At 44.3% G+C, this 26204-nt stretch overlaps 2 protein-coding genes across 4 annotated transcripts; one reads left to right on the top strand and one right to left on the bottom strand.

Annotated features, from left to right (window-relative positions):
• Positions 1-2: 2 nt before the first annotated feature.
• Positions 3-13465, bottom strand: plcd1a (phospholipase C, delta 1a). Of its 2 annotated transcripts, none has more exons than XM_030099245.1 (15): positions 13257-13465; positions 8334-8492; positions 5073-5301; positions 4856-4985; positions 4503-4731; positions 4216-4417; positions 3980-4124; positions 3685-3837; positions 2700-2849; positions 2461-2617; positions 2262-2378; positions 1998-2176; positions 1746-1881; positions 1518-1667; positions 3-1195 (listed from the first exon to the last, which is right to left on the bottom strand). In XM_030099245.1, exons 1-15 carry the CDS (start codon positions 13285-13287, stop codon positions 1104-1106), a joined length of 2259 nt encoding a protein of 752 aa, XP_029955105.1. In that variant the 5' UTR covers positions 13288-13465; the 3' UTR covers positions 3-1103. The 2 variants fall into 2 exon arrangements, with proteins under 2 accessions (XP_029955105.1, XP_029955104.1); XM_030099244.1 differs by lacking the exon at positions 13257-13465 and adding an exon at positions 12056-12211.
• A 4060-nt stretch (positions 13466-17525) lies between these two features.
• Positions 17526-25343, top strand: dlec1 (DLEC1 cilia and flagella associated protein). 2 transcript variants are annotated; one of them, XM_030099681.1, is made up of 32 exons: positions 17526-17659; positions 17744-17831; positions 18069-18242; positions 18327-18463; positions 18550-18642; positions 18786-18876; positions 18961-19123; positions 19465-19657; positions 19740-19816; positions 19953-20115; positions 20212-20308; positions 20434-20564; positions 20658-20819; positions 20899-21029; positions 21115-21265; positions 21415-21531; positions 21646-21767; positions 21848-22030; positions 22101-22168; positions 22266-22417; positions 22518-22633; positions 22726-22796; positions 22958-23178; positions 23261-23413; positions 23491-23613; positions 23738-23832; positions 23993-24080; positions 24214-24411; positions 24486-24647; positions 24726-24870; positions 24973-25081; positions 25156-25343. In XM_030099681.1, the coding sequence occupies exons 3-32, from the start codon at positions 18107-18109 to the stop codon at positions 25280-25282; spliced, it is 3975 nt and encodes a 1324-aa protein (XP_029955541.1). In that variant the 5' UTR covers positions 17526-17659; positions 17744-17831; positions 18069-18106; the 3' UTR covers positions 25283-25343. The 2 variants fall into 2 exon arrangements, with proteins under 2 accessions (XP_029955541.1, XP_029955542.1); XM_030099682.1 differs by lacking the exons at positions 17526-17659; positions 17744-17831; positions 18069-18242; ... (1 more) ...; positions 18550-18642; positions 18786-18876 and having other exon boundaries at positions 19005-19123; positions 19527-19657.
• The last annotated feature ends 861 nt before the right edge of the window (positions 25344-26204 follow it).

The following is a 26204-nucleotide window of genomic DNA, read 5'->3' on the forward strand; positions in this document are numbered from 1 at the left end:
TTCAGAGTGTGAAAATGGTATTATTTAAGAGCAACAGCAGATGAAAATAACAATGATGTACTGAAGTCAAGTGGTCACAAAAGAACTGCAGATGAAAACATAGACATTATGTATGAAGGTAAATATCAGAATCTGCCAGAAATATTATGTTTAATAAAGTGAATTATTGTGGTTTGTTGTGTTTGTGTCAGATTCATATGTAGCAAATGGAAAGGTGCTTTCACAAAAAACTAGACCATCATAGACAAGTCGAAACATACATAACAAAGACTAAAATGTTTCAAGCATTTCAGTAATTTTATTGTAATAGTTATGGCATCTGGTTAAGTGTAGGGAAAAATCAGATTTTATGAAATATTGTCACATTTTGTGATGCCGCACTAATGGCGGTCATGATAAAATGACAAATACTGGGACAGAAAATGCTTGAAATATTTCAGTATATGTGTAATAAATCTAAAATAAAAACTGTGTTTAATTCTTTAACACCTGTATGTGAATAATTTTAATGTGTTCAAAAGGAATTGGGTGCATATTTACAACAGTGTGCAATAATCTCTGGTTTGGGACGCGTTAACTCAAATCCAACATGGTAAAATATCCACATATAGAAAACAAGAGTATCTCTCAAAGGACAAAACCTTTACCTCTTAGATACAAACTTTCATATTAGACCATTCCAGTGATAAATATTAACATGGTGCGAAAAATCAAGAGTTGATTTAGTCAGTGTTGCGTGTGCTTGTTGCATTTCTTGAAAAGAAATGGCATTTGTTACTTTAAAAAAAAAAGAGCAGGTTAATACTAAGAAGGAGTCAAAAACAAAGGTTACATTTGTTATTCTACACTGTAGTTTTATGGCAGACACTTTTAAATAATCTCTTGCGCTTGTCATTCACGACTCTTTCACTCGTGTTTTCATTCATTCATGCTTAAAAAAAATGATGGGAAGAGTCTGTAGATTAGAAAACGACAATAAATTCTCCATTAATAGACTTTTAAAATGCTTGTTCAGGGTTATTCCGGTCTTAAAAAGAAAAACTCATAGAGATTTTGCCAATAAAATAAAATGCTGCTGCTGGCATGAGGATTTCCTGCCCCGTCTACTCGGCGTCGATCAGCATGAGATGCACAAACAGGCCGGCAGAGCAGATGACGTCCCCTCGCTTGGTGAGCAGCGGCACGTGGCGATATCCTGGAGAAGAAGGAAGGAGCGTTTAGCTTTGTCAGCAGGTGATAGCCACAACAGATCTGTGCACTGCTGCAACAACAAAAAAAAAAATCACATGAGTTCCTTAAAGCTGTCAGCAGAAGCTGAAAGTTCTGAGTTCCAGGAGGAAGAGAAGAAGTCTGCGCACTGAAGTTAAATCCACCTATTTCACTGTGTTCCCAAACTTTCTGTGATTCTGATTAACTCATTATTGGTAGTTTGAATAAACGAGAAGGTCGCTTGTCAAGAGTTCAGAAAAGCAGGTAATCGGTAGCATGTGGCCTTGAGAAGCGGCTGGGTTTCCTACCCTTCTGCACGCTGGTGAGCGGCAGACAGTACTGTCCGATGAGATCATTCTGGGAGGTTGAGTCATAGTCCTCCACCACAAACCGCACCAGGGCCAGCTCTGGGACGTAGATGTTGAAACTGAAGTTTTCATTCCACATCGGGTTGAACCCTGCAGGGAGGAGATCTCAGTCACGTGCACGTTTTTTTTTTACTTTTTGAACTAAACTTATCTGAACCAAGCGCTCACCATTGTTGTCAATGTAGTGCGTCTCCTTGCTGGCGTTGTCTGCTGGAACGCCGTGGATCTCCACCCTCACCAGAGGATCAACGATGGATTTGGCCTTGTCCTTGTTCAACTTGGGCAACTGCTGAGCTGAGATCACCTGTTTGAGTGGCGAAGCATTGAGCAGAACAAAAAAAAAACAGGTTTGAACTGTTTCGCAGTGACTCAGCTGTGAAAAGGTTTCTCCGTCTGCTTTATTTTGCTGTATATTCCCACCATGACATGAAAGGTCTGCCTCTTGAGCCAGGGCCCCTTGATGAGTGAGCCGGGATCGAACTGGGAGGACGGGCTTCTCTGAAACTCCGGCTTCAGCACGTAGCCGCAGAAGCCATTGGGCAGGAACCGTCCCTGGTTCAGGTGCATCTCCTTGGAGGGAGTCTGGAAGTTCAGTGCCACTGAAAACCAAACCAGAGAGAACAGGCGTTCTGAGTCGCGTTGATAAAAGCGTCTGATTGGTGCATATCGCGAAAGAGAGCGCACCGATCTGGCAGCCAACGTTCCACATGGGCACCGGGTTGTAGTTGGAGGAGTTGGTCCTGGAGCCAGCAGGGTAGATCCGGCTGAGTTTGTCCATGTTGTGATGAATAAAGGCAGTAGCTGTGAAAACAAGCCTTTTAATGTCATAGATAAAGCTTTACTCATCTTTTTGAGATTTCTTTCGAAAGGTGCAGAGGTTTACCTGAGGTGTCAGCCAGGGAGAAAGCTTTACTCTCCTTAAAGGAGGACATTTCGTAGAAGTCCTGGTTGTCCCTTGCGTGCTCAAAGCCGTGAAAATGAACACTCTTACAGTAGATGACAATGTCTGAGAGCTGCTTGGCAAGTTTCATTTTTGTTTTCTGAAAGGAGAACGGATAAGGTGAAGATGATGTCCAAAGGGAAACACACACAGAACACTTTACAGTCAAGGATTTCACACACCTTTGATTTGGCCTTTTGCCCGTTCTCCTTCACATCCGCAGCCTCGTCCTCCTCAGACACAGTGTCCTCGTCAATAATGCTGTTATTGGAGAAAATTGCATTCAGTTTGTTCAGGCGTTTCCCTTTGATGATGAACTTGCCTTTCAGTTCCTGCAAACAAACAGAAAACAATAAGTTTCCCTGTTTTACATTTTGTTTCTTTACCCAGTGAAAACCTGCAAGTGCTTGAGTAGAACATGCAAACAGCACACAGAAAGACCTTCGTGGACTCAAACTCCAACCACTACAACACTAAGCTGCCGTTACTCATAAAACCAAACACACCCACTTCTATAGAGCATCACTGAATCTCTTCCTTATGAGTTCGCCATTAAAAACATTATTTATTTTACTTCCCTGAGGAGACAGAATCAATTCCCCATAAGGCAGCAGTTCAGATCCAAAAATTAACTAAAAATAAATCAATCAAAGTAAAGAGGAGGAAGGTGTTACTGAGGACTGGTTTAAATGTCTCAAAAAGACAAAGGGATTCAAACACAGCAGCACGGTTTCCACCAGGCAGCATCAAACCCATTCACTAAACTGCACTTGCCATTGAGCTCGCTTATCAGGCGCTGCATGTGTCACACACTCACTCTCACTCGCTATCAGATCTTGTAAACACGTTTTAGTTAATTAACAACCGCGCTCCGAGTGAGACGAACCAATAAAACTCTGAACTCTGGCTTTAGACACACTGCCAACACGCAGAGGAAGGAGCGCAAGATGTCTGCTATGTCTGGGTCAGGACGGCGGGCCGGCCGCTCGCAACACGAGGACGGGTCGGACCTGATTAGCGTTCTTTCCTCGAGTCATATAAACAGGAAATTGATCTGGAGAAACGGTTTATGAGCTCTGAGGTGAAGAAGTGAATTTTAAGGTGTGGGTTTCCTGCGTTTATGATTGACAGCCAGGGCTTAAGTCGCTGTGCGTGTGAGTCGGACACCTCGGGTGAAGGGAAGTTGGTGGGCATGGTGTTTCCCAGAGGCCTGGTGAGCAAGGCATCACCCAGGATGGAGATCATGTGGTGGGCCATGAGCTTCTGTTGCTCCACTGAGCAGTGGTTCTCCAGCGACAGGATCACTGGGTAGTCCGACGTCTGGGAGGAACAAAAAAAAAAAAAAGACATTCATGTAATTTTACAACCCTTCCTGTTCCTGCTGAGTCGGTAAAAAACGCTCTGCTGGTCGCCTTTGAACGCCAGCCGAAGCGTCGCGCACGTAATGGAACGCCTGACGTACTTTGAAGGCGTATTCCTTGATGGCCTGGATGACGTCTTTGAAGCGCACTTTGGATGTCATGGTGTAGCCGTGATAAATGACGGGCTCGCCGCTATCTCCGTCCCAACAGTCCAGTTCCACGCAGCGGCAGCTCTTCATCAGGGCTCTGCAGGGACAGAGACCAGGCTCACTCTGGGTGGTCTTACACCTCAGAAACGTAATATCAGATGGCCTGCAGGGCTCGTGAGGCTGATTACCGTATGTAGGCCTCTGTGCTGCTGGGCCCTTTCACCTGGTCTTCCATCAGGTATGTGTTGTGCGAGGAGGAGATGTAGTAGTGGTTGAGGGGCTGACTCATGTCCTGATACACCGGCTTGTGCGCCGGGTTTAAGATCGATCCGTCGTCGTGGTGCAGGTACATCAGGAAGCCGTCTTTGGTCATTTGTTTCTTCTGCTTCGCTGTGAGGACGGAAGCAAAAACACTCAAAGAAAACTCTGATTCACTCGAGGCAGGAATCTCTAAACCACCCGACTTGAACTTTACCTATTTCATCCACTTCATATTTCTCGATGAGCGTGTAGGCGTCCTCTGGAGTCGCCTCTTCCCTCTGCTCATTCAGCAGGAAGTTCAGCAGGTCTCGGGCGCTCATCTGACCCTCTGCCAGGGCGTACTGCTTGTAGATCACGTCGATCTCCTCGCGGTGCGTCAGCAGGTCGTAGAAGTGTTTGATCTCGGCGCCTTCCAGGGAGCCGGAGTTGGACGTGTCACATTTCTGCACAACACAACAAAATCCAGCCAGATGAATAACCGTATCAAAGGTTATCAAACGATAACATTCTCAACTCAAAATTTCAATCAGGAGTTAGTAATTCATGATTTTTCTGTTGAGCCGTCACCTTGAATATTTCCTCTGCGTATGTGTCGTCGACTTCAACGTTGATCTGTCTCAGGAAGTGCTTCAGCTCCTTCAGGTTCATCTGGTTGTCGGCGTTCTTGTCCGCTTTCCGCATGCAGTTGATAATCCAGCTGGCATCAAGATGTAAGGATCTATTTTAAACGAACACCGGAAAAAGATCTGATGCTCCTCTTTCCTAACGCTGTTGTGAAAGATACTGTTCTCTCTTCTGCTGGCGGTTGAGGTTGCGCATGTTGTTGATGATCTTCTCCAGGGCTCGGACCCATCGACTGGCCTCGTCCCCGGAGGCGGCCATCAGGTCCAGGTTCTTCTTGCGGCCCTTGAAGAAGATGGAGAAGCACAGCTCCTCCATATTCGGGTCTGTGTGTTTCTTAAGCCCCTCCGACTGGCGGCCCTTGCGCACTGATTCGATGTCATCGATGGTGACTGTTTGGAAAGAGGACGCATTTGTTAGATACTCTGGATCTTGACTGTCAGTTTGGTTTGGGAAGAAAAGCTGAGAAATCTTTACAGGTTCAAGCAATGCTCTAGATTGTTTGCCAAAGTCAGCAAACTCTGAATTTTTAATGAAAACTGTGAAAGGACAGAGATGGAGGCATTTTCTACATACCACACTTTTTGGTATGAAAGCATTTTAATTGCTCCTTTTGAAGGTTATCCCTGTGGAAAACTAGTTTTTGCAAGCAGCCCTCGCTATATTGTGATTGAAGTTTCGATTGGAGCATTCTCCTGCCGTGTGTAACACTTATAGCACCGCAGTGTTTATGAGGAAACGAGTTTTCATCCCTCGACGCGCCACATGCCTCCTGCAGACGGGTTGGTATCTAGTGGCAACACTCTTCATTCTCTGTGGTTTTATCAACCGGAAGACTTTAGCTTCTGGCAGCTCATGTTAGAGGCTTTCACTCATGAGTTTATAGTGAAACTAAACTCACCGTTTATCTCCTGAACAATTGTGAGAATGTTGATGTTGTTGGTTTGAAGCAAAACGAGACTGACCCATGTGGTAATGTGTTAGCAATGGTCAGAAAAAAATGTACTAATTACACACCGAGCTCGAAAGGAATGTAAATGTTCATGTTTTGGGATAGTTTTGCTGTCGCTTGTTATTGTTTAGAAGACGAAGACAGATCAGCGGAACGTTACCTTGGAGACTGTCTTCTGCAGAAAAGCACAACATGAGCAAAAAGTGGGAAGATGCTACAATGGATTAACATGTGAATCAACATTTTATTGATGTTTTGGGTATAAAAATACCATCTTATATCATGTAAAGTCTATCTTTAATTGCAACAGCTGATATTCTACATTTGTATTGATTCCAGAGAATGAATTTACATGAACATTTACCCACCCAAATTCCCAGTTGCTCAAACACTAATCTGAGTCATGCTGCGAAAACAATCTTGTGCTTTTAAGACCTTTTTATTCCTTGGAGTCAGTCCCTCCAAAAAGAGAAATTGGATTCTTTGGTAAGAAAAACACAGTCCTTGAAACTCTGATGACTCCACTTTACAACAGCCTGAGCCAGGCCGGCCGCCCCTGACCTCCTCCTCCTCTCATACCCAAGCAAAAACATGCGCTCGTGAAACAACACACTTCCAAAGGTCCCTGCACACGCAGCCTATTTGGACCCATACATTGGAAGCCGGCGCCATTGTCGAGCAGCTTAATGCACGGAAGAGCACGCTCCGCCGTGCATGACGCAATCATGGCAAATGACAACAGCCGGGCCGGTAACAAAACACCAGAGACGGCAGGCTTAGCTCGGAGGCCGTGTGTCCTCTGGGGGGGGGGGCATGAGCACGGTGTTTTTACCCTTTACACCCCAAGTTTAGTGGGTCAAATGAAGAGCAACAATTGCAGCATGAATCTAAAGGTCAGAGCTGTTAAAGAAAACACACACACACACACATGGGACTGAGGGGGTGGTGTAATAAAAACACACCCAAGCTGTCTGAGTCCAGCACCTTGAAAGGGGAGTGTTGGTTCAATCTGTGCATGCAGATTATCACCAATACAGACAGGAGCGGCAGAAAGGGCTGAAAATCTGGACCAGATTCAGGGAATCCAGTCCGGAGAGCCTGACCACAAAGTCAGAGTCATGCCATCCACGTCACGCAGGCATTGCTTGAATACCAGCTGAAATTTAGCACAAAGAGAGCTTTGTGTCGGCCCACCAAAGTTTCCCAAAGTCCTTTTATCTCGACAAAAAGAAGCAGAAAAGACTGAGTGAGTGAGTGATTTAGGTGGGAGGGTTAGATAACCATGGCAGTTTGGGTGGAGAAACTCAGACCACAACATGATATTCGGCTCGCTCAAGATGGAAATGTGTGCAAAAATGACAAAAATCATGAATATAGGCCAAAATTATGAATATAGGATAACGAATATTGTTTGTCAGAGTCTTGTCAGACAGGTCAGAAAATATTTTTTTACTGCCAAAGAGAAGAAACATGGAAGTCTTTGATATTCACCTCATATGACCCTGACTCTAGGTTTGTACGTGTGTGTGTGTGTGTGTGTGTACACAGTGAATTGTGTATTAAAAACACAGACCGGGGGGATTTAAGGCTCTCTCTTTGCGTTGTACTAATATTACAAATATATTAATATATTATATCAATAATTTAATAATAGTTGTACTAAATATAAAAGAATTTGTGAAAGGTCACATGAGGACAGGACTGTGTGTCTATATATCTCATTAAATTCATTGCACATTATGTCAGTACCCTCTACAGGGTTGAGATAACATCAACTTTACTTTTGATAAATCGGGGAAGCCTCGGGCCATAAATAAGTCAGATAAATTACCTACAAAAAGAAATGACGAATGCTTTCTTATTCCAGCCCAATAGCTTGAGAGTTAATCTGTAATTACGGCTCCCTGAAGTCCACAGGAAAACACTCAAACGTGCAACTTGTTTCCGGCAACAAGGAAACGCCTGAGAAAAGAGAAGCCATCTCTAAACAAGCAGGGTCATGTTGAGCAGCAGCCTAAAATGCAGAATAAAAACTGTGCTTGTTGAAGACCCAGGCTCAGGGCCAGAGGTTACCTGGGAGCAGCAGAGAGAAACCTGACCCACCGGAGACCTAAAGGCCGTCTATACATCCATCCACACGGACATCAGGTGACAGCAGGAGTCGGAGGAGAATAATCTATTTCTCACACAAACATAAAGTCAGGATTCACACTTGGAGATGAACTCTGACCCCTCTGGGTGCATTCTTTCCATCCTCTCAAATATGCTCCACAGGACTGGAGGGGTGTGTTTGTAAGGAAAGAAGCTATTGTTAAGCTCTGAAAGGAGACTGCTTACTGGACAGAATAATGAGGAAAGGAGGAAACAGAAGCGATGCGTGACTCCAAGTAAACTTTCGGAGGCTGCAGAGCTTTCACATTCAATTCATCGTGAAATGTTCCATCATTTACTGTATCTCAGCAGGACACTCACAGGTCTGGTCGCGCATGAAGGTTTTCTTCGACTCGTGCCACAGCGTCTTGCAGTCTTCCTGCAGCTTGTAGAAGCGGTTCTTCTTCCAGGTCCTCGAGCGGATCTTCACCAGCTCCCCACCCGTCAGCAGAAACTCCAGGTCCTCGTCTCCCTCCAAACCTGTCGGAGTGGGACAAAACAATGCATCGTGGGTCAAATCGCATGCTTCACATGTCAACTTGAGCTCATTATTTATTCAGACGTTCAGAGTAGCTCTGCAGCCTCGGCGCTGTGCAGCTCATGCAGCGGCTGCGGCTTATCGTTCGGCTGATTATGGTTCTCTGAGAAGGGTGTGTTTCATGGGCTTCATGTTTCATGAAGCATTTCAGACGCTGCACAAAACAAAAATGCTGCCCAGGCTCCTGCTTGGTTTATTTCTTTTCCATCCATGCAGATGTTTGTGAAGCAATGCTCGTGCTCATGGGCGGGACTGCACTTTGTCCACCATCGTATGCGGAGAATCTTTTAATCATCATTCCTTTTTTTCTGTTTTACATTGAGTGATCTTGACATTTGAAGCATAAAATGGAAACCGCCTTGTAAGGGAGAGAGCATTTGAGGTTGCTTAACTAACTTCAGCCCACTGGGGAGTGTCCGGGGATCGTGGGCAGGATCACAACATTACAAACATATTTCTCTCCGATTTCACCACAAGCCCAAAACAGCTGTTTATGACTCTCTGGCCTCTTCTGCAGGCCAGCAGGAGGAGGAGGAAGAGGAGGAGAAGGAGGAGGAGGACGGGCCAGAGGAGCTCATGAGCTTCAACGCCGCCTCTGCTCCGTCAGGCTTTCAGCCGGGCGGCTTAGTGGCAGCCTTTTGCTTGTTTGTCAAACCTCTTTTCTTGTAATCTACTTTCCTGTGGAGAAAAAGCCTTTATGTTTAGCTTTATGTTAGGAAAAGAGACACTTTTTTTTTTTAAATTTTACGGAACTTCTCAAATTTTTCAGGAGCTGGATAACCAGTCTCAGGTGCAAAGCTGCAAGAAAGCAGTGAGCTTACTGTACAGTGCAAACACTCCAGGAGGCAAGCCGGGGCAAGAAGAAAATTACCAAAAATTACTAAGAAATGCCCTCTGAGGCATGGGGGGGATTGACGCTTTCAAAGTAAAATGAAATCAGAGATTACACCTATCAGCCATAACATTATAACCACCTGGGTTTTACTGTATATGCATAATAAACTGAGTATGTAAAAGCCAACATTCACAAGTTATCTGTAAAATCGGCTTTGGATGTGCACGTGCATCAGAGGGTAAATGGACTTCACTTATATTTCAGTTTCAACATCACACTTTGGATTCGTTGTTCAGAAGTGCCGGACTGAGCATGGATGAAAGCCTTTATCTGCTGCCATTTAGCTGCATAATGTTAACATTTTGTTGGCATATTTTGCTCTTTGTTGGACACAATGAACTTCAACATGTTGCTATTTCAGTTTGACATTTTCAACATTTTCTTTATTCGGTGGTGTGAAAAAGCGTTTGCTCCTTTCCTGATTTCTTCATACGTAACTGTTTCAGATCATCAAACAAATTTAAATGTAAGACAAAGACAACATGAGTAAACATAAAATGTAGATTTTAAATGAATGTTTCTATTATTAAAAGAGCAAAAACATCCAAAACTACAAGGCCTGTCTGGAAAAATATGTTAAAACTTAACTTAATTGCACACTATAAAATGTTAGGTTATTTTTACAACAAGTAACCCGTTTGCTGGGTTATAGACCTATTATTTTAACCCAATTTCTGGGTTTTCAAGGTTATACCATTTTTGGGTTGTTTTTCAGACAGCAACCCATTTTTTGGGTTAGAGACTTTTTTTTTTTTTTTTTTTGTTATTATTAGTATATTATGTATAAGTATGAGTATATTATATCATAATCTCATTACCATTATTTATAATCACACATCTTATGTACAAGAAATACGTCCTTTACCTTTTAAAGAGGTACTAAAAACTTTAGCATGCTCTAACTGTATGACTACAATGAGCATATATGGCAATGTTAGTGGTAAAAACAACAACAATGAGTTAGGAGTAATTCAGGAACTAATGGCAAAGAAAGTCATTGAGATCCATCAGTCTAGAAAAGGTTCTAAGCTTTCGGTCTCCAGAGAAACACTGGATCACACATCCTGAAGGAGAACGTCCAGCCATCAGTTCGTGGCCTCAACCTGACGCGACCTTAGCTTCTGCAGCAGGACAGTGATCCAACACACTCCAGCAAAATGAAGACTCTGGAGCGGTCTGGTCAAAGTCCTGACCTGCACCTGACCTGTGATGCTGGGGCATGACCTTTAAAAGGCGGTTTATGCACGAAAACTCTACAATATGGCTGAAATACAACAATTCTGCAAAGATGAGTGTTTCGAAATTCCTCCTGAGTGCTGCAAAAGACTATTTACAAGTTATCAGAAATGCTTAACTGCAGTTGTTGCTGTTCAGGGTGGCCTAACATCAGGTTTTTCACACAGGGCCATGTAGGTCTGGATGTATTTTCTCTCTTAATAATAAAAAAAACTACACTTCAGAAAAGCATTTTGTGTTTACTGGTGTTGTCTTTTTCTTATATTTAAATGTGATTGATGATCTGATACATTTAGGTGTGACAAACCACACAGTCATGTCTGCTTTATTTCTTAGTTTGATCACAAATGTTATTTTTTACAGGGGACCTTCCTGCTTGTCTGACAAATATGCTTTAAACACACTGTATGAGGTCCATTTGACAGAACTCCTGCCCCAGACACTGCATTAATGTTAGTTTGTTTAAATTAAGAAACAGTAGTAGTAGTGAGGATAATAATGGTGATGTGTGTTTTTAATAGAGGGCTGCTCAACAACTGTACTTGTACTTAAGATCTGAGTCCATACAGCAACATTTTCAGCAATATAGCAAGAGTGGTATAAAAACGGAACTTTTAAGTTCTTTTATGATTGTTTGGGATGAATATATCAACACTGACAACAGGAATTACATCGGAGGTGATTGAAATTATGCAAGAAATATGATTTTTTTTTTCTATACAATCTTATGAATGAATGGAAAACAAATGAACATCTGCTGTCTTCTGTGTTGTATTGAATCACATGTGAATAGGGTCTAGTGTTCTGTTTGACTTGGTGATGGGTAGTACACATATTGCTGCTGGAAAATGTGTGTGGCACTTCTCAGTATGACAAATGAATCATCAGACCATGATGGTTTTCTACAGGGGGGGGGGAAACATGAGACAGAAAACAGAGTGACACACACCCCGAAGGACTTCCTCTCAACTCAAGGTTTTTTTTAGGTTATAACAACATCCTGTTCATCACCTCATTCAACTACAGTGGAGTTCAGTTTTTAACACTTTCTCGTGGCCGCCCAGGTACTGCAGCTGCCTCTTTATTTGTCAGCGTGGCAGAAAGTATTCATCGCTCCAGGGGGAAAAGGAAGAGCCTCCAAAAACCTCCTCAGTGCGCAAAATGACGCACCGTCCAACCGACAGGCCATATGGCTCCATGTGTGGTGGAGATCAACAACCCCCCATGATCCAGGTGACCAAAACACTGTCCGCGCGCGTGTGCGCGCGTGCCTGAATATGTTTGCAAAACACCCCCCCCCCCCCCCCCCCCCCCCCCCTCCCCACCCCTCTCTCTCCCTCTCTCTCTCATCTGTGCACCTCTTGGAGGACTCACCCAGGCGTTTTCCATTCTCCTGCGCAACTTTCCTCATGTGCTCCTGCAGGGCCAGCTCCTCGGATTTAGTCCTTTTAGGAGGTTTGTGTAAACAAGACATTTCAACCTAACTTCTATTTTTTTAAATAATAAAAAACAGAATACATGGAGACGGTGCTTTTTCTCTGCCCGGTGTGGAAAAGAGGCGAGCTCCACGTCTCGTCACCCCCCTCATGGGGCGGGTCTAAACTCCTCCACTGCTCTGTTATAGCCGCTTTATTATTTCCTCTGTCTCTGGAGGACTCTCTGAACTATGAGTGAAAGGTGTGTATACTGATCTGATAGTGTCAGAGCTTTATTGATGCTACACATTTTATTCTATTGACCCAGAAAGGATCATTTTAGTTCTTCAAAGTTACAGACTAAGCTCTTACCTTTAGCCTTTCTTGTCTATTCCTGTTGATTTTTTTTTATACATTTCAAGATCATCTTTCCACTACTTGTGAACTTTAATTTATCAGCTTTAATTTTAATTCAAAATGAACTGCAACTTTGTATCACTGTTTTTTCTGATGTGAGTATTTCTGGTGTGTATTGACTCCTCTGTACGGGTCAAACACATCCTAAATTCATATATTATAATATAGACATAAATAAAAAGTCATTCGACCATAGTAATACTAAAATGCTGTGAAGTAGCGCCACCCTCAGGGGGAAACAGATCTGTGCGTGCTTGTTATTATTCAGGTTTCTACTGGAGTTGAATAGAAAATTACTGGAGTTTGTTGTCAAATTCGTGACTACCGTCAGATAACTGAGGATTTCTGCGGCTGAGGCAATATAATGAAATGTCAGAGTGTGTATACAAACTTATCTGCCCAACAGAACATGATATTGCGCTGGTAAATGTCACATGCCACCAAACAAAAACACAAGCCAGTCACGCATGTGTTTCCTGTGAAGTTCAACTAAATTCTAACACTGCGAAGTAAAACCACCAACAGTCACAAACAGTCGCCGCTTGTTTTGCTACACTTTCTCTTCTTGAAAAACTGTCTTTTAATTATTTGCTCTGTATGCGATCTCTGTTGCTGGGCTAAAATAGATAAAATTCATATTTTACGCAAATAACGCAAGAGCAAATCTGCCAAATCGGTCTCTTTTTCCGGTAGGATTTACACCAGACTTTGTATTCCCAGAGAAATCTGTGCGCACAACTCACCATGTTTCCCAGCTATGCCATTCGCCTCCATTCTGGCGCTGAGCGTCTCCTCTTCAACTGCTAAGCGACAGGAACGATCCTAACCATAAGATTTGTTGGCTTGTCCACCTGAGTGGGGAGAAATAAAGGTGCCACCCGCCTCCTCGGATCCGACCCGACCCGCACACACAGTGCGCAGTTCAGCGCTCACCAACTGGACTTGTGCGCTCAGAGTCCACACCCACTGCAACAGCACCGGTCTGACAAGTACACCTCCTGCGACTTTCATTCAGAAACTATAAGCTACACCTTTGGAAGGAATTCTACCATCACATCCTAAAAATAAACACTCACACACGACATTCAGTGTAAGCCTCGATAAGGGTTTGCTGCAGTGAGCCTGAATTATTCAATAAACTTCTGTTTTTTGTGGGTTTGTGCGTAAATTTGGTGCCTATTGTTTGATTTGATTTGATCTGTGCAGGGTGTTGCCCAATTGTGGCACAGACCTGTCATGTCAGTTCCCGAATCTCACCTTTACACTGCCTTCTTGTGGCATCGTTACAATAACACTTTGTTCATTTATTAAAAACCCTCAGCCCACATGGAAATAAACTCAGGGAATACAAGCAATCTGAGGAGATGAAGCAATGATAATAATGATGATGATGATGAAAAAAAAAATCATCATTACCATCAGAATTAAACAATACAAGGGCAGTTTTATGAATTATAAAAGGAAAAGCTTGTCTGAGTGTGACAGATCGCTGCATTATCAGTCTGCCAGCTTGTTCTGTCCCATGAACTCTTGCACTTTTGAGCAAAATGCTTAGTCTAGCGAAATACCAGGAAGTACGAAGCATGCTCAACAATTCCCTGTCTGAGAATCCCACTCACATCCACACGAACTGATTCAAATAAACTACTGTTTATGAAAAATGACACAAACAAATACTGTGGTCATGCATCTGCAAGTTTTGCGTGACACGATCTGCCGAATTTACCTGTCTCCACCTGTTTTGTGTTTGTGCAAGAACAACCAGCTGTCTTTTGAGTGAAACCACAACAGTGCCACACCTCATGTGACAGGTGGGTATGCAGGAGGGGAGGCTGTCTGGAAAACATGAGATCAGGCTCATCTGGCCTGAATTAAAAACAGTGTCCTCAATTGTTACCAAATTAATCACATTGCAAACAAACTCTCTTTTATAGATTGGCATTATTCCAGTTTTTTTTATATATATATTTGCTCAAATGTAGCAGAGTGTTTGGATTGCATTGACTACTAGACAAACGCATTGCAAACATACCTCTACAGCTTCAACATCTGTTTTTACCTCTTAATTTTTTAAATTATCTTTTATTATTTGAGAATCACTGTAATAATTTATCAATGACACATATATAAATGGAGATTTTTCTTGCTATCAAATTTTCATTAATTTTTCATAACAGTTTCTCAGTCGACGGATAGGAGGGGAGTTCTTGTTTGGATTAAAAAAAATCACCTAAATAATACATAAATCTGAATTTCATAAGGAACATTTAAATGATTAAATAAAGGAAATTTTAATTTCATTTAATTTCATTTAATTTTCTGCATCCGGCATTTCTAAGCCTTTCTATTGGTGGAAGGGGGGCCTTGCCCGTTGCTTAGTTACCAGCTGTAAATAAACATGGACGCAGGAGCTCCAGCTACTTCTCTCTCTAGTGCGGTTTGAGTTGTGAACTTCACTTTTTGCTTCTTTTGATGCTCTCTGAACTTTGACCTGATCAGAGGAGGTTTTCTTTCTCGCGGCTGCATCGACGATGTTGGAGGAAGCGGAGCCGAGCCAGAGGCGACAGGAGCCGCCTGTCAACAGCCACGCGCCGCTGTCCCAAACGTCCCAGGTAAAAATACACAATCTGCTCTCTTATCGATCTCGGAAAACTTCCAAGTAATGTCCCGATTCTTGTTTGACTCGCAGGATATTTCTCACGTGCTAGCGGACGTTTTCAAAGGGATTTACTCAAATGACATAATCGGAAAAGATACTTTGTCCAACCTGGTGAAGACAAAGGCAGGACGGGACAGCCATCATGAGAAATATGTCGATGAGCTTCAGCAGGTCCGCGGCAAAACAACAGCACAATCCACAGGAAGAGAACAGGACTAGTGTGTGTGTGACTGGTTGTTGTTTTCTTGCATGGCAGGCTCATGCTGAGTATGAACGGTGTGTTCGGGAGGCGGACATGCTGGAGGACCATATCATCCAGGCCAGAGCTCGAGCAGCAGCCACAGAACGCCGGGCCTATGAGAGGATGAGGGAGGAGATGGAGGATGTCTGTGATGATCAGGGACTACTGACGGGTGAGGGGGAAATCATCACATCGTCCTGAAGCCACAGACTGACAGAGAAATAACATCCAGCGTGCACCGACCAGCTCTAAAGTAGTGTAATTTCAGTAAATTACCTATTTAAAGTGTATGTAGTGCTGTTGATACCAGTAAGAATAGTCCAAATAATGTACTTATCACTTCAATCAAGTTTGATGTTTAAAAAAGCATGACACTGTTTTTAAAAAAAGTAATTAAATTCTAAATAAAACTGACAGTAAACAACATATTTCAGTTTGCTACTCTAACTGAGAGGCTGCAGTCAAGAGGAAGCTCGGGATTCTGATGGCATGAGGAACAATGTCTGGCATAAAGCATAAGTTCCTTGTGACATGGAGAACAGTCCTCTACAAATAATAACATCTACACACACACACACATCTGTATGATCGATGAGACAGCCAATTTCACACAGTAATATCTCCATGCTCCTCTGGCCTCTTTCATGTTATTAGCACTGTTGGATTCACACGTCTTGTGATTTATTCAAAAATTAATTACCAGAAAACATTTGTATCCACTGTTTTTTTTTTTTTTTTTTTGAGGATAGTCAAAAGATTGCAGATAAACATGTAAAAAACACTAATATTGACCAATAAGTCAGCCAGTAAAAGCCACTACCAGATCTGCTTTTGAATGAGAAAATAAACTGCAGTGAAAGTTGACGGGTTTTCTTCAAAAATGATTCAGATGTTTGATTTGGCTCTGATCTCTTGTGTCTGTTTTCAGTCAGATCGGCCTTTCCCTGCTGTGTAGATCAAGACCTGCTCGTAACGAACGGCCTGATTGCCCCTCAGGACTATTTAACTACACAGAAACCACAAGAACGAGCCCCGGCAGCAGGTTCCTGACCTTCTTTGATACTCGCCATTAAATTATTAATGACCATTGTGCGGTGGCTCAATATTTCACTCCTCTTGTTCCTTTCAGTAAAAGTCAATCCTGCCAGACCAACCATTGCCTCCACCATGCGCATTTCCCGGGAGCCTCAGGATGGCGCGTACACAGTGATTGCTAGACCTGAAAAGACTGTGTTTAAAATGGAAGACCTCGACCACAGCTTGACTTTTGAATCCAGCTCAGACACTCTGAAAGAGAAGAAAACGTCCAAGGAGGTGATGCATAAGGTTTTTTATGGCCGTCTGTTGAAGTTTAACAAGAGTGCTCATCTGTTTTATTTCACCATATATAAATGCAATGTTTCACCAAAACAGTAAAGACGTTGCAAAACACCTGAACAAATGGCTCTTTGAAGCAAAAAACAAAGAACATCACGCTGTGTGTCTTTTAGGGGACGGGTCAGATCAAACCCAGACCGAGGTGGAAGGACGAGCCGAGTGCAGAGGATCGAGCAGAGGGCCGATACAAACTCCAGAAGTTTAGAGATCGTCACAGCTACCTCCGGAACCCGCGCTTCCTTCCGCCGAACGCCCAGCGGGGCGGTGCGTCCCTCACCCAGCCGCGAAACGCAGTGAAGCCGGAGCAGGAGAAGACGGGCGCCAACGGAAGAAGGTACAAATATCTGCTCACTCTAAGTATTGATCAGTGACAGTCAAATTATCCTTTTCAAAACCAGTGGAATAATTTGAGTTTGGGTTCTAGATGATGAAATACAATCAGCTGAAGTCGGTCTGCCTGTCTTCAGCAATACTGTAATAGAAAGCGTCCGTCCCATTTGCCTCTGCATCAGCATCTTTCACCGCATCAAGACATGCTTGAACATGTCCCTGCTATGATATGTTAGATATCTCAAACGTTCCTCCGCACAGCCCTGAGAGATAAACACAGATAAGCCAACTCAAAGTGAAACTACACACATTCTGCCGTGCAATAAAACGGACTGACTGTCATTCTTCCTATTACCCATAGCTAATAGTACCCAGTTCATCACATCCCTGAGCTCCATTCTACTGTGAACACATGCTCATTTGCTGTCGTGTTTGTGTTCTTCCTCTCTGAAAGCTCGACTGATGATCCTGTACCCATTTTCCAAGCACAACCTCCAGTGGTGGTTTTCACTGACTACAGCGTTGGGAATGTCTATGAGGTATGTTGCTTCACTTATTCAGAACAAGTAGAACCTTTCTCAATCAGAAAAAACAACGTCACGCTGCGTTCTTTCTCATGTTAGACTACGCTGGAACTGAAGAACCTGACTTCGTCAAGCCGCCACGTGCACGTCATTCCTCCCACCACTCCTTACTTCTCCATCGGACTGGGTGAGCTCTTTCTAAGTCTCACTTGATTAAAGTTCAAGCCGTGTCAGATGCGGCAAGGAAATCACTCGGTATGAAACAGGAATGCCGAACGGTTTCCACTGATGCAGTCAGACATCTCGGGAATGCAGTTGCTTCAGTCGCTTGGCGCAGATTCCGTGTGCAAACTATCAACACCATCTGCCGGGGTTAAAGCCTCCTGGTGGAGGGAGGGGTTGTCACTCTGATTTGTTTTGGCAGGAAGATTCCCCGGTGAGGGTGGCATTGTGGCTCCAGGAATGAGCTGCAAGTACACGCTGCGCTTTGCCCCGGATTCCCTGGCAGACTACACAGATTTCTTGGTGGTGGAGACGCAGACGGAGCACCTGTTCGCGGTGCCCATCGAGGCAGCGAGGCCTCCCCCCGTACTCACACGTAAGGCTCATCCCAGTGCGCCAGACTTCATGTTCTTCCACGCGTTCTCTGGTCCTGCATTGACTTCCTGTAATTGTTTCGCAGTACCAAGAGTGCTCGACTGCGGTTACTGCCTGATCGGAGGAGTGAAGTTTGTTGAGTTCCTCTGCCAGAACGTTGGTCTCAGCACTGGGATGTTTTGCATCATTCCCAAGAGCCAGTGGCCAGCTTCAAATCTAAGGGTAAAATCTACACAAACTCAAATTTTATAAAGTAATTTTTTGGCAAAGAGTTTTTTGCCAGGTCGCATTTTGGTTTCTTGTCACAGTCGGTGGCCAGATCGTACTTTTCAGAGCAGCCGCCTTTTGCAGTCAGTCCTTCCATCTTTAAGCTGCAGCCAGGAGAGGCCATTGTCGTGGAGGTGAGTCAGTTCTGGATTTTGTTTTTAATTACAGGTCATTTTAGCACACTTCGTAGATTTGATCATCAGGTTTCGCTTCATATCATCAAATATAGATACAGCCACCTTACATGTCTGTGTTTTAAATGTGTTTATGTTTGCAGGTGGTTTTCTTTCCCAGTACTGCAGAGAAGAGCTGTCAGGTTTTCACTGTAGTTTGCGACAACTGCCAGGTGAAAGACATTTCCATCGAAGGTGAATTACTCCTTTGGTTCATGAGAGATTTTTTAAAGCTATATTTAGTGTAAGAGTGTGATATTACATGTGCTTATTTTCCAGGTGAGGGCCAGCTGGTTGCCGTTGAGCTGGTGTCTGTCTCTGGGAAGCAGGAGCCACCTGCACTGGGAGAGATGCACGACCTCACCGCCGAGCACTTTGTCCGTTTTAGTCCGAGCAACCCTCACTCTGCGCAGCAGAAGAAGATCGTTATCAGAAACAATGTGTGAGCCTCACATCCTCGTACATCAGCGTTATGCCACACAAAACTAGCTTGTAGCTCGTTTTGTTGTGACCTTTTGGCCACGGCATACTGAATGTGCTGATAGATGAATGTGTAACTGGAGCAGTGGCACTCAGCCTGCAGATTTGGCAGTATGCTGGCATAGCTGAGTAACCTAGAACATGAAGTGCTGATTAACTCCAGTATTGAAGACTGATGGTCTTTGTTTTCAGCTCGGTGTAGTCATGCATTTCACACAATAATGTGCAGCTCTTTCATCAAACACCACATTACATCTGTTTTGTTTTTTTTCTCCCTCTTTCTCTTCTGTCTTTGGGTTGAAGCCACTTGGAGCTGCCTTTCTTCTGGCAGGTCATGAAACCCAATTTGCACCCTCTGCTTCCAGGGGAATCCCCCGAATTGTCCCATATCCAGTTCCACCTGGCCACGGACGACGTTTTCCACGTCAGCCCCTCTGCAGGCACGCTGGCTCCCTGTCAGGACCGAGAGTTCCTCTTTACATTCTGTCCTAAAGACGTAAGATGACTCATAAATGACAGAAATGTCTCAAGGTTTAAAAGCTCGCTTTTTTTTATTGGGCGTATCTCTGCCTTTTAAGCTGAAGGAATACCACAGTGTGTGTCATTTAGTCCTGAGGGACGTGCCTCAGCTGCCACCAGAGCCCAGTGAGAGCAGGTGAAGTTTTTAGATGGACAGTTTTCAAAACATATCCACAATCATTAAAAACTCGATAATATCTGTACAGACCTTGTGGTAGACAAAGCGTAGACTAATAAGTGCAAAACTGTGTGTCTGTGTCGGGGAATTCTAGTGTCCTTCAGCCCGTCCAGACTGGCTCAAAGCTCAGGAATGTCATCGTCATGGAGATAGAGGTCAAGGGGTCAACAGAGCCGTTCCAGATCCTGCTGGAGCCGTACGCTGTGGTGATTCCCGGAGAGGTTTTCATTTGTACGACCATTCGAAGGAAGTTTAAGGTTATCCGAGTGGATTATTTTCTCCGTGTTATCGACAAATATCAGATAGCTAAATGGTTGTGTCACACTGTGTATTTTCTTCCATCTGTGCCTCAGATGTGGAACCACAGCAGAAACTCCATCATGTTTGAGTGGGAGAAGCTGAACAGCAGCAGCCACTTCATGGAAGTAGAGCCATCTACTGGCAAAATAGGTGTGTCACATACTAAATGTTTACACGAAGGACGCTTTCACTGAGATTTCCACTGGGTATAACATATTGATTTATTCTTTTTTCGGCCTGTGTCTTTTGATTTATTGTGCTGATTGATTGTCCAGAGGAGAACGAGTGTTTTGATTTTGATCTCATCGTGACTGGAGAGAAACCAGAGAGCGCTGTGACCAGTTTGGTTTGCCGCATAGAGCACCAGCACGAACCCGTCACTTTGCCTGTCAAAGTCTCCTTTAAAGTAAGACTGAACCGTATTGCAAGATAAGTTAACAATTAAAATGGGACATTTTAAAATCAGTTACATATTAATGTCACCTCTGGTTCTGAACAGGGTCCCACAGTGACAGTCAGTGTCCCCAGTGTGGACTTCGGCCTCGTGAGGCTTGGAGAACAGGCTCAGACGACTCTTCTTCTCAGCAACCCGACACAGCTGGAGGCCTTCTGGGAGCTGAAGGAGAGGCTTTATAGCCCCGACAGCCATCCAGACTCACAGGTACAGTAAACAAAGACCTTCCTCACATGGAGCAAGCTTTTGTTTGTAGCTGGATCACATTTACTGCTTCCATGCTTAGATCTCACTGGAGCCGTGTAGAGGTGTGTTGCCCCCCTGCGCCTCTTGCTGTGTGGATGTTGTCTTCAAGCCGCGACACTGCCTGCAGCTGGAGACAGAGCTGGAGCTGAACGTGGAGAATGGCACTGGATGGTACGGACGCACACTGAGGTCAAACAGTTTATTTCCTTTATAGATTCATAACAGGTAACAGGTAGCACTGATGTTTTCCTTCCAGTCACCTGTCGGTGCGAGCGGTTGTGCAGTCTCCACAGGTGTGTCTGCTCAGCAGCGAGCTGGTCTTCTCTGAGCTTTACGCCGGCGTTCCCGCCGAGGGCACCGTGACGCTCTTCAACCAGACCCTGCTGCCGTCACGCTTCAGTTGGAGGGTATGCTGCATTACAGTTCAGCTCGACCATCAAAAGAATGATTTTAAAAGCTACATGTTCACTTTTCATGTACATATGTACATATTATCTGCAGGAAATGATATTTTTTTCTCCTTTTATCCTTAATTTTGGCTCATATTTTCGCTCAGACCCAGCTGCAGGGCGAACAAGCCTCGATGTGCACGGCCTCTTTTGACCCCTGCTCTGCTACTCTGGGGCCGAATGCCAGCATGGAGGTCACAGTTCACTTCACTTCTCAAACAGACGTAAGTTTATTGCCTAAAAAAAGCTTTTCTCACACACCCGAAGCTCAGCGAATGATCTGATCTACTAACACTCATTGCTATATGTTATATTTCATGCTTTTTTTTCTATTGTAGCTGGAAATAACTGATGTGGCTGCACTCTGTGAGGTCCAGGGGATCAACTCTCCTCTTGTCGTTGCTATTATGGCTCCTAAACCTAAAACACTCAGTGTTTCATACTCTTTACCAAGTTCTGGGTAGGAACCTTGTGTTAAAAAATAACTTCATTTATCAGTATGCCACAGCTATTGAGTAAGAAACGTTGCTCTTCTGTCAGATCCCTTCAGGATAATCGGAGTCCCTCTCCACTGGTACTTGACTTTGGGGATGTTATTTTAAAAAAGGCTGTCACCAAACAGCTACTGTTGACCAACCAAAGCGCCATCGCCGCTCCCTTTACCATATCGGCAGAGTACTTCACCAGCTGCGTCTCAGCACAAACCAACCGGTCAGAGGGAAGGTGAGGAACTCACAACCCTGAATATCTTCACTGTGACTGAAAAGTAACCTGGGCTGATTCTTAATTACAGATTCAACTATGTCAAGAATCCAATTCACGCTGTTCAAGCCAAAAAAGTAGAAGAAAAAGCTTATGAAGGTGTGATTTAACTTCTTAGATTTTTTTTTTCCTTAATGTGCAGACTTAAGTAAAAAGTTCTAATTTGTTGAATTCTGTGTTTCGCGACTGTTCTCAGAGTTTGTGAGCAGCCTGCTGGCTCATGGAAAAGGTGCCGTTTTCTTCGTACAGCCGGACACGGGAACGCTCAAACCCTTTGAAACCCAGACTGTGGACGTGACGGCCCACACTGACATGTGGGGGGAATACAGAGATCAGCTCATCTGCAAAGTACATGAAATATATATACATCCCAGTTAATGCATGGCAACAGCTCCTTTTAGATCAGACATTGCTTTAATTGAGATAGTTTCTCCTTTTTGTGCTGCAGGTGGGGGAACTCGACGCTGTGCTCATTCCAATGCAGATGACAGTCACAGGCTGTCCGCTCTATTTCCAGATGACAGGCCGTCAAACAGATGACCAGCGCCAGGGACCAATCATACAGTCCGTGTCACGGTCCATTTCTCCCGTTTAATCTTCCACTCTTTAACTTTTCATTACGCACACGGACTTGACATTTCTCTCTGCGTCGTTAGCTTCGGCACTCACACGTCTGGAGGTGACACCGTGTCTCGGTCTCTGCGAATCAACAATCCGACCATGTTTGGTGAGCAGAGTCATTAAAGATGTTCTGGAACAGAGGGAAATAGGTTGACCCTTGCATTTATTATTGATTCCGTGATCAAGTGCAAAATTCATGAAAGACACTAACTTGACATGAAACGATAAGCTTTCAGTAATGTGTTCCAAACCTGCGCGTTGCTGCAGATGTTCGTGTGGACTGGGAGACGTACAACATCGAGCCGAACGACTGTAAACTGCTGGATGTCGTGGTGTCGTACGGAGACGCTTTCCCACTCAAGGATGCCGATGGCAATGAAACGCTGAGCGGCGCTTTGGGGCTCTCCGGTGAAAACGTTCAGTCTGGATGGAAAAAGACTCATAACTCAGGTTGTGAGGAAACAAGTTCTCCTCTCCAGAGCACAACAGTCAGTATCCTGAATGCCACATTACAGACACAAGTAGAGTGAGTGCAGATGAATGCTAACACATTACCCCTACTGATTTCAGGATCTGGAGGAGGAGGAGGAATTTATTTCTGAGGAGGAAGAGGAAGCTTATCTTTATCCTTCTTCTGCTGAGAAAAAACTCATATCTGTCCACATCAGGCCTCACATGGGCACCCTCTCAGATTACCCATACTGCATCACACCACAACAAATAGTATGATGATTATATTTACTCGCTTTGACAGCTGTTTCTCTAAATAACAATGTCTGTCTTTGTGTGTTCCTCTCAAGGTGATTCCATCAAAGAGCAGTGGCGTCATCCATGTATCTTTCACCCCTCTGACTCTTTCTGGCTCTGCTTGTGAGACCAGATGCGCAGGCCTTGCTGTTGGTTTTATGAGCCTCGACCATGAGGTAGCACGCTTAGAACATATAACAGTATGTTTCAATTATGAATGCCCGGTGTGGCGATAACTGCAATGATATCTAATTTCCTTCTTTCTTTTGGGGGTGGGGGGGATTTTTATGTGTGTGAAAGATGGCTGCTTGCATCCCAGGCAAAGTTAAAAGGTCTCAGGGTTTAGATTTAGAGCCTGTCAAGATGGATCTACTAGCAGCCGTTAAACCTGCAGCGTAAGCAATTACATCCACGCTATTTATGTCTCCCTCACCCCTCATGCATCCAACCCAATTTATGCTCCCCAAATTGAAATAAGCTGAGGTTAGGCAAAAAGGAGCTCAGAGGTGGTCTGATTAAGTTGCGTATCTCCGTCTTGATACGGCGCCGCTGCAGGCTGCTGGTGCAGATGGAGGAGGACGACGGGGCGCTGGAGTTTCACGCCACGGCCGGTGATTTACTGAGGGCAGGAGCAGACAAGGAGGTTGGTCCGACAAATCAACAGCACTAATCAACGGAGCTCTGACGCACTGAAGTGCACGCCGGAGGTATTAATCCCAGGGGTGTGCAGTATTTCTGAGCAGTCAGTAATTTTCTGTCTCTGGCTTTTCCTGCAGCTCTTAGTGCAGGAATTTGACACCGTGCGGAGCTTTCGGCTCCAGAACTCCTCAGAGATGCCTCTTCACTTCCGACTGGGGACTCAGTCTCCGTTTTCAGTGCTCAAGCTGCAGCCACGAGCCAGGACCAGCACCTCTAGCAACCCTCCGACTGGCGATAAGCAGTCCCTGGTGCTCCAGCCTCAACACAGCATGCGGGTAAGACGAGGGGAAGTTGTCTTTTCAGCACATTCAGTTTTGATATGAAGCCAAGCGTTGCTCTTTCCTGCCAGGTGAGAGTGGCCTTCCACTGTTCCCTGCCTCTCCTGGACCACGGGGACCAGACAGATGAGCAAATGCCTCCTGGTGTCACGCTTACCCACAGTGCCAGTGGGCACAAGAGGCTGAAGTTTCAACAAAACCTCCTGATCCACTACAGCAACAACACCATTCAGGTCCGAGTCGAATGCAGAAATCAGCGTATAATTATGGCAACATGCACAGTCTCACAAAATCCTTTTCCCTCTGTGCAGTCAGTGCCTCTCTGTGCCTTGCTGGATCTATCGACGCTGCATTTGTCCTGTGAAAAAATCAACTTTGAGGTCTGCTGTGTGGGACAGACCCGAACCAGACAAGTGAATCTCTGCTGCTCTGGGGCTCACACCTACTGGACGTCAGGTGAGCACTCTTCATTTCCACAACTCATGAAGAGCAACATCTACTCTGTGAAGTATGAGGTGTATTTCTATTCACAAGAGCTGTGTGTTTAACCATTTGTAGAGTTTCGTGGAGAGGATTCCACTGCGTTCAGAATGAGTCCAGACTTCGGGCTGCTCAGGTCCAAAGAGCTTCATGTCAGCCAAAATCTTCAGATCAGCTTCACTCCCAGGTACAACACCAGTAATTTATTTATTTTTATTATTATTATTGTTGTTGTTAAATTAACTGCGATCTGTGTTTCAGTGAGGACAGAGAGTTCAGGGCCTCGGTTGTTATCCAGTCTCCTCTGGTGAAGACCCCCCTGACGCTGCAGCTCACAGGAACAGGATCGTTTGATCAAGTGTACAGGACTGAATTTATGCCTTCATAACATCACGAAAGCAATCACATTTGTTTTTTTTTTTATTGCAATAAATGCAAAGAAGAACTTGTCAAGTCTTTTATTTTAATTTCAGATGCCAATAATGCTGTACTTTGACGATCTGTGAATTAACAACTTATGTTTGTTTTTGATCAAGCTTTTGTAATCGCACTGGCGAAAGTCATAATTTCTACTGCACAGTCTGCAGAGACTCCCCTTTTCACTCTCAGGGTACCTGCATATCACACAATACGCTGAGGAAAATCAAACCAAACGGTGTGTCTGCAGTAATAAAAAAAAGAACCTTTAGCCTTTGTGTTTGTTTTCACTGGACAGAGTCGTCCCCTGACAGGCGGTGGAGAGGAAGTCTCACAGAAATGAATCCTCTGATGGACTCGTCCACTGAGAATCAGACGTTTGCTCATTGTGCATGGAGGAAAAAAAAAATCCATAATTCACTGTAAATTCAGATCTGATAAACAAAAACACCCCATTTGTGGTATTTTTAGCTGGTTCTGTGTTGCTCTCCTGGCTGTCGGAGGCCTCATTGATTTCCAACAGGTCAATACCAGCTACAGGTTACCGCTGAGTGACGCATGGATTTTTCCTTGAAGGCCCTTTTAGCAAAGTGTGAGGCTAAAAACAGCAGCCAGAGGAATAGGTCCATTCATTCAAACATGCTCCTCTACACATCATCTGACTACTGGCTTGTACAAGTGCTTCTGGGAACAAGGAAGGCTCGTTCAATACTCACAACATGAGGAGAGCTCCCGGGACGGCACACTGGCCCCTCAGGGCAGGAGCGAGTCAGGAAAACAACGGGCTCAACGACACACCTGTAACTGAAGGGAATTTAGCTGTGTGTCATGGTGCACGTAAGAATTATACTTCTTCTAAATATGCTCCTGGATGCATTAATGTTGTGAGCTTT

This window comes from Salarias fasciatus, chromosome 9 (genome assembly GCF_902148845.1).
Source record: "Salarias fasciatus chromosome 9, fSalaFa1.1, whole genome shotgun sequence".
Taxonomy (NCBI): domain Eukaryota; kingdom Metazoa; phylum Chordata; class Actinopteri; order Blenniiformes; family Blenniidae; genus Salarias; species Salarias fasciatus.